The 8,538-nt window shown below is 36.9% G+C and overlaps 1 protein-coding gene and 1 long non-coding RNA gene across 7 annotated transcripts in view; one reads left to right on the forward strand and one right to left on the reverse strand.

Annotated features, from left to right (window-relative positions):
- The window catches only part of PLEKHM3 (pleckstrin homology domain containing M3), a 93,705-nt gene that overhangs the window by 65,246 nt on the left and 19,921 nt on the right, over positions 1-8,538 (forward strand). For all 3 annotated transcript variants that reach the window (XM_072418683.1, XM_072418684.1, XM_072418685.1), the window contains one exon: positions 1,205-1,362. In XM_072418683.1, the coding sequence (XP_072274784.1) occupies positions 1,205-1,362 (158 nt within the window). The remainder of the gene's footprint in view (positions 1-1,204; positions 1,363-8,538) is intronic.
- Positions 1-8,538, reverse strand: part of LOC140335768 (uncharacterized) — an 84,930-nt gene that overhangs the window by 23,674 nt on the left and 52,718 nt on the right. For 3 of the 4 annotated variants that reach the window (XR_011921756.1, XR_011921752.1, XR_011921753.1), the window contains one exon: positions 1,009-1,302. The exons of the other annotated variant lie outside the window; for it this stretch is intronic. This is a non-coding gene — a long non-coding RNA (uncharacterized lncRNA). Of the gene's footprint in view, positions 1-1,008; positions 1,303-8,538 lie in introns of those variants that run through there. 4 annotated transcript variants of the gene reach the window in all.

The raw sequence follows: 8,538 nt of genomic DNA on the forward strand, positions 1-8,538 counted from the left end.
TTAAATGAGCAGAAAGTAGGAGCATCTGACAGACAGTGACACAGGAGGAGAAGACCCTGCCCCAAAGTGCTTACAATTTAAGCGGTGGGGGAAGTATCACTCAATAAGAGGGGAGATATGGAGTGGTGGGAAGTAGTGATGGTATTAAGAGACAGAAGAAGATGGGTAGGCAGGTTTGAAGAAATGGGTTTTAGGTGTTCTTTTAAATGAGCAGGAAGTAGGAGCATAGGGCGAGAAATAGGGCGAGGTAGACATTACAGAGAGTTGGGGCCGTGCGTGTGATGAAGTTATGGGTGAGGCAGTCAGTAGTAGGTCATTGGAGGAGCGGCTAGAGGGCTATTTTTCTATCAGGTCAGAAACGTAAGTGGGACTAGAACTGTGGAGGTAGTTAAAGGCAAAGCACAGGAGCTTGAATTTGATTCTAAGGGAAAAAGGTAACCAATGAAAAGAAATAAAAAGAGATGCAGCAGAAGAGGAGTGGTGGGAAGCATGGATGAGTCTGGCTACAGATACAAAAGCTCCCCTGAAGATACAGACACCAATGTCAAAATTTCTAAACCTTCAATATTGCTTTTTGACTGTTGTTGGTACCAGCATTGGGGAAATATATTTTCATTTCTTGTTTGGTTTAACACCCATTAAATAGAAAATTGGGAAAAAATTCAAAGCTGTACAGTTGAGTTGTAAAGAATGTATTGGGTTGTTTTAGAGATCACTGTTCTATCCAGGTCAATAAATTGAGCAACTCAATACATCCATAAACAATTTGCAACCCAGAAGTAAGAGTGTTACCTTACGCCTGTGTTCATTTCACATTCTTTGTCACCCACCCAGCCAGCATTGACATGGCAAACCTCCAGCCTCTTCATTACTAATTAAAACATAGAGCATGTGCTGTGGGAAAGGGGAGCAGAGACAGAACAACTTTCTTTTTGTTTCTTTTCATTCTTTGAGTTTAGAGGATGAATTGTTCCACAACACCTGAAGCTATGTAAGTCAGTGAGAATCTGTTTTAAAGCTTATTTATTGCTTGTTAGGAATAGGTAAATACATTGCCTGGCCACATGTACACTTTAAATAGTAAAACAAACAGATGTGCTTTTGTGAAATTTGTCCATAAACATGCATGAAAAACGAGCACAGATAAATCAGGTTATTCTTTTTTGTAGGTATAACGTTTACAGTATATATTTTCTTTACACAGGTTGTTGAAGGCAAGTTGGCTCCTTTTCTTATAAAGGTGATTAAGTTTGCCACATCTCATGTGTACAGTTGCAGTCTGTGCAGTCAGAAAGGCTTCATCTGTGAAATATGCAACAATGGGGAAATCCTGTATCCCTTTGAGGAGAATTCTACAAGCAGGTATGTTGTAATGCTGCATACTGGACATAGCGGGCCTGATTTGTTAAAGCTTTCCAAGACTGGAGAGGATACACTGTCATCAGTGAAGCTGCATGATCCAGCAAACCTGGAATGGATTTCATAAAAGTTATTTGCTATTTGTTAGCAAATATTTTGAATCCTGGACTAGATCCTTTGCAGGTTTGCTGGATCACCCAGCTTCACTGATGAAAGTTTATTCTCTGCAGCCTTGGAGACCGTTAATAGGGCCCAGTGTGTCATGTTATTTTTAGTAAGCAGTCTTTGTCATTATTCATATTTGGTAGTGGAAAAAATGTTTCAGTCTTCCATATTTGTTCTATATACTTTGATATCAACTGCTTGTTTATTCTCAATTTAAAATGCTAATAGGAGTTTAATAGCCGCTGCTTTGCTGCCAAGCTATGGGGGAAGGAAAAATTTATCCCTTTCATTTGAAAATGGAAAGGCCACAAAATGCCTGTTTCCAAAATCAAAAAAGATAAAAACAAGAAAAATACCTACTCACAAAATACAACATTTGTTTCACTTATGTTGTTGCATGCTATGTGTTTCTATTTATGGCATTTTTTTTAACTATTTACTTTATACAATATACCTAATGTACAAAATATATTTTTGCCAGATGGCAAAGGTTAATCAATCAAAAGCAGACATTTGTGTGTTGCATACGATTCCCCCTTTAAAACAATACTTCTGATATTTTAGATTTTTTTATCAGCTTTTCACATTTAAATGCTGTACTTTTGTCCAATCATTTTGTCAAATTGTACTACATCTGTCAGCTTGCATGGGACATATAAAGAATTTGTCCAAAATTGTTCCACTCAGTTTTTGTCCAAAATTGTTCCACTCAGTAATTCTCTGTTGGTTTGAGCTTTGAAAAAGTCCACGCTAAGACATTTAGGTTACTGGTTTTAAACTACCCAGTGCTTTTAGGTTTTTGTAGGGTCCTTGTCACAGTGTCAATGCCCTGTAGGATCTAGGACACAAGACAGAGTCAGCAGGGTGCCAAATGATAGAATAATGTCTGCTGGTTTTGCCATTTGGTCGTAGTGATCTTCAGCGGGGATAGTATAGGTATAGTATAACCCTAGTCTTACTACATTGGAGGATATGGAAGACAGAGTCAGGGGGGATAAGGGGGTTATTACAACTGACATTGCCACAATCACCAGATTGAAATACCTGTATTTTCTGTACCAATAATTTTTTCCCCTGAATAGTAGAGTTAACTGTACGCTACTTTTAACGTAAGCCTTTCATTAGTTCTACCTTATGATTACAAATGTCAGACTGTAATGTAAACGATAGAACGCTGCGCCATATAAAGAATGATAGAAAGGTTGCACATGTGCAGCTGAGCATCTGTTATTGTTTCAGACACATATAATCACTGTACATGGAATATTACTATAGTTCTACCTCTTACTTTATCCAAACACTTCACGCTCTGTTCTGCAAGTTAAATCAGCCTTCAAACAGTGTTTGGAGCATTGTGAAGGAGACTTACGTTTACCACTTGTGAAAAGATATAACTTCAGCTAAAAGCAAAATGTTTTAAGAAGCTTTGATGTTCTGAAACTGCAGGCAAATATTAAATAAACATTTTAACAGAACCCAGGTAGAAGATCCTTGACTTTGATGCATTTAGGAGAGGATGTGAGCCCGAAAAATGGCCAAGGCGCAGAGACTTAGTAGACCACCAGATTTGCATGTGAGGACCCCACATGGAATGGTGGACATTACTGTTGAATGTTCCAGTTTGTGGTCCGCTTATACATGTGCACATAGCCATTGAGGGAGATAAAAAGACAGTAGGTGTTATCAGAACCAGGAACAGGTCAAAGGTCAGGGTGGGCAGCAAGCAGCATTCAGTAACTGAGGAGACAGCAATGTAAGAGCACAGGATCACTGAACACGGGTCACTGGAGCACAGCAAAGGTTAATCAATCAAAAGCAGACATTTGTGTGTTGCATACGATTCCCCCTTTAAAACAATACTTCTGATATTTTAGATTTTTTTATCAGCTTTTCACATTTAAATGCTGTACTTTTGTCCAATCATTTTGTCAAATTGTACTACATCTGTCAGCTTGCATGGGACATATAAAGAATTTGTCCAAAATTGTTCCACTCAGTTTTTGTCCAAAATTGTTCCACTCAGTAATTCTCTGTTGGTTTGAGCTTTGAAAAAGTCCACGCTAAGACATTTAGGTTACTGGTTTTAAACTACCCAGTGCTTTTAGGTTTTTGTAGGGTCCTTGTCACAGTGTCAATGCCCTGTAGGATCTAGGACACAAGACAGAGTCAGCAGGGTGCCAAATGATAGAATAATGTCTGCTGGTTTTGCCATTTGGTCGTAGTGATCTTCAGTGGGGATAGTATAGGTATAGTATAACCCTAGTCTTACTACATTGGAGGATATGGAAGACAGAGTCAGGGGGGATAAGGGGGTTATTACAACTGACGTTGCCACAATCACCAGATTGAAATACCTGTATTTTCTGTACCAATAATTTTTTCCCCTGAATAGTAGAGTTAACTGTACGCTGCTTTTAACGTAAGCCTTTCATTAGTTCTACCTTATGATTACAAATGTCAGACTGTAATGTAAACGATAGAGCGCTGCGCCATATAAAGAATGATAGAAAGGTTGCACATGTGCAGCTGAGCATCTGTTATTGTTTCAGACACATATAATCACAGTACATGGAATATTACTATAGTTCTACCTCTTACTTTATCCAAACACTTCACGCTCTGTTCTGCAAGTTAAATCAGCCTTCAAACAGTGTTTGGAGCATTGTGAAGGAGACTTAGGTTTACCACTTGTGAAAAGATATAACTTCAGCTAAAAGCAAAATGTTTTAAGAAGCTTTGATGTTCTGAAACTGCAGGCAAATATTAAATAAACATTTTAACAGAACCCAGGTAGAAGATCCTTGACTTTGATGCATTTAGGAGAGGATGTGAGCCCGAAAAATGGCCAAGGCGCAGAGACTTAGTAGACCACCAGATTTGCATGTGAGGACCCCACATGGAATGGTGGACATTACTGTTGAATGTTCCAGTTTGTGGTCCGCTTATACATGTGCACATAGCCATTGAGGGAGATAGAAAGACAGTAGGTGTTATCAGAACCAGGAACAGGTCAAAGGTCAGGGTGGGCAGCAAGCAGCATTCAGTAACTGAGGAGACAGCAATGTAAGAGCACAGGATCACTGAACACGGGTCACTGGAGCACAGTATCACAAGGAAATCTGCAGTAGGAGGTAGCTTAGCACTGGCATAGTGACATGGTACATAAACTCTGAGCTGAGGCCTGGTGCTGGATGTGGTAAGTGTGATATGGTTGACTAACTATACGGTGAAAAATTTTTTGGGTGGCTTTTGTGATTTTTAACATCAAGACAGAGTAATATGCAATATTGCACAATTAACACATAGACATGTAATATTTGATAAAGGATGCCATCTCATTTGTGTTTGATGACCACCGTCCAGGAAGGAGCAGAAGGTTCTCATTGTGGGCCATGTGAACATGGAACAAGGGATTAGAGAAGGATAGTTAGGAGCCTCAAAAGAAGTAAGGGGAGTCACCACAAAAGCAAACTGGATGCAAAATAGTAGCTTATCTTCATTGTGGGATGGCATTCAGGAGGCAGAGTGAAATATGTATATGCTGGAAATGATGAGAAGAGAGAGACGAGGTAGTTGACCATAGAATATTAGAATAGGAGGCAGACAGGGAAGGTAATCATTGCCATAGTGGCAGAGAGGGGGTTTACAGTGGCTAAGGAGAATGTGTGAATTTTGGAGTCAATCACAAGGGAATGCTCTGGCATGTCCACTTAATTAGTTGGTTAAAATGGCTTCTAGGATTTGTCAGTATTGCAAAAGAATATAACACACCAAGATCAGAAAATGATAATACTTACTTTAAACAAAGGTGTAAGGATGACCTAATTTCATGCAATATGGTGTTTCCAGGGATCATTTGGCTTCATCAGCCAACAGTATGGAGAATAAAAAAAAAAAAACAATGTGACTGCTGTAGTACTCATGTTGAATACCTAAACAGGAGGACTCCCAGCATTAGTATGGCTGTGTAATCAATCTATTCTCAGGCCATCTATAAAAATATTAAAACACAAAGTAATGGCAACTTGAGAGGTCAACACATCAACAAATTCTAACTTGGGGGGTATTCCCATTTAGGAAACAATTAGTGAAACATAGGAATTCTGTAACAGGTAAACACTGAAGTTCATTCAACCTCTGAAACAATTTGTGCAGTCATAAATTATAATAAGCTGCAACTGGAGAAGCTTCTTATCCTTCATTTTCTTCTTTGAGTATAGATAGGCAAAGGATATTTGTTTGAATATAAAACCTATTGTTTATTTTTTACTCATAACACATTTATTTGTCTGCCTTTAGAGTTGCCCTAATGAAAATAATTATTTTATTTCAATACGGAGACCGACATTTCGAGATAACACATTTGTTCACTTCTACTCTCTGTAATTTAATTTATCATTGGTAAATTTAAAAGCATATTACTTTAATGAAATGAAGCTTCTTGAAATATTTATATTCTGGTTTCTAAGTTAATTTCATTTAATGTTTTTAGTGGTACCTAGACTCCGTGCTGTCTTTTAAAAGCACAGTCTATAGGTATAGATTTTCTCTTTAAAATACCTATGAACAATAATACTGTCTATATGACTTGTAACAGCAGAAAATATATAAAACATTAACTTTTAATTTAGTAAAAAAATGGCAACTTGAGAGGTCAACACATCAACAAATTCTAACTTGGGGGGTATTCCCATTTAGGAAACAATTAGTGAAACATAGGAATTCTGTAACAGGTAAACACTGAAGTTCATTCAACCTCTGAAACAATTTGTGCAGTCATAAATTATAATAAGCTGCAACTGGAGAAGCTTCTTATCCTTCATTTTCTTCTTTGAGTATAGATAGGCAAAGGATATTTGTTTGAATATAAAACCTATTGTTTATTTTTTACTCATAACACATTTATTTGTCTGCCTTTAGAGTTGCCCTAATGAAAATAATTATTTTATTTCAATACGGAGACCGACATTTCGAGATAACACATTTGTTCACTTCTACTCTCTGTAATTTAATTTATCATTGGTAAATTTAAAAGCATATTACTTTAATGAAATGAAGCTTCTTGAAATATTTATATTCTGGTTTCTAAGTTAATTTCATTTAATGTTTTTAGTGGTACCTAGACTCCGTGCTGTCTTTTAAAAGCACAGTCTATAGGTATAGATTTTCTCTTTAAAATACCTATGAACAATAATACTGTCTATATGACTTGTAACAGCAGAAAATATATAAAACATTAACTTTTAATTTAGTAAAAAATAAAGCTGATAACTGGCATTAAAGCTGCTAGCAAATATAAAGTCATAGAAGTGCCCACACAAGCAGTTTTTTTTGCCCCTTCTGCACTCAAATACTGTTCCATTCTTATCAGGGAAAACTCCAGAACTGGTCCTGGTAATGATGGAGATTGTCCAATTCTTACTGCCTTGCTAAAGTTTTTTGTTGGCCAGTAAGACAATTATGGGCACATACAGATACACCACAAAATGTGTATTGTTATATTGCTAGCTGTTAATGTATTTTGTTTTAATCTGAAGTATTAGGAATTGCTGTGCCATCAATATTTTTTGTATTAAAACTTCATTATAATGCACATGTTAGGGGTCACATACAGCCATATATATGCACAGTCTCTATATTTCTTTATTTAAACATAAATAATAAATACATACGTCATACTGATACTTGCTACATGCTTATTCTGGGTCTGCAACTTAACAAGTATAAAAGCTAGATACAGCTGGCAACTAGCATTTTTTGAAAACAACCAACAAACCTACCTTCATGTTTATTTCCTGGCAGTATTTTAAAAAATGTTTGCCTCTGTTGATTGTTTCAATATACATTAACAGCTAGATCAGTGTTTCTCGACCTTTTGACTAAGGAAGAACCCCTCGGAAACTATGCTATAATTACTATATCCACAGTTGACAAAAAGAATATTGGTGTGGCTCAAACTGATCTGAATCTCACACTGCTCATTGCTCAAGGAACCCCTAGCAACCCCTGGAGAAACCCTGGTTGAGAAACACTAATCCAGATATTTCATATCAAGCAATGTCCCTTTAAAGGTGTGCAGATTAAAAAAAAACTTTTAAAAAAAAAACTGTGTTCCTTTAAGAGGCAGGCACTGTTAGGCAATAATAGAATTCATTATGTTTATATTCATTACTATTCACGTTTTTATAATTAGCATGCACATATGCCATTCATTACTGTGACCCAAGGAAGAGGTCCCTAATGTAAAATTTAATGTTATTATTCTTCTTCTGGTATACTCGGGGGTCTGTTTACTGCTTTAATAACACAGAGCTCCCACACAACTTTATTTAGTATACAGGGCCCAGCATACTTAGAGGTTAAAGCAAGCATATGCAAGCAGAAAATCCCATTCATATCTATCATATCACATCATATCAAATCAACTTATTTAAAATTCAGCAATGGCTTTGCAACATTTCTAAGAACATTTGCTTTCTGGTGCATTTAGTCTGCATTAGAGATGAGTTTGAGTTGCTTATGAGGTCATTTGGTGTTTTACAGGTGTATTTGACCTACAGGTAATCCTCATAATTGTTGCTGTAAGCCAACAAATCAAGCTTAAAGTAAATGTGGAAATGCCTGCTGATGTTTAGCCCTATCCTAAAAGAATTGCTGTTCCTGACAAGCCAGTGTTAATGAGCTGACTGTCAGTCTTTAAGTTGCTAAGTAGTGCCAATCATTGCACAGAATGCTCATTTACAAATTTATTTTTCACATTCCCCTGAGAAATCTCAATGAGCTACACCTTTGTTATTTTATTAAAACTCATGTATTTTAGAAACGTCCTTGTGTATCTAATGCTTTACCCTTTCCAAATGAATCTTAGAACCCAACAAATTAGACACATGCAACTTAATAGGTAGAAAGAGGATGAGAAACCCAACCACCTCCAAAACCCAACAGTTCCTTCCACTGTCAATAGATTGGAGGGAACGGATTAGAATGTATATGGTTAGCTTTTTTGGGTGGGTC

Source organism: Pyxicephalus adspersus, chromosome 7, assembly GCF_032062135.1.
Source record: "Pyxicephalus adspersus chromosome 7, UCB_Pads_2.0, whole genome shotgun sequence".
Lineage (NCBI taxonomy): Eukaryota > Metazoa > Chordata > Amphibia > Anura > Pyxicephalidae > Pyxicephalus > Pyxicephalus adspersus.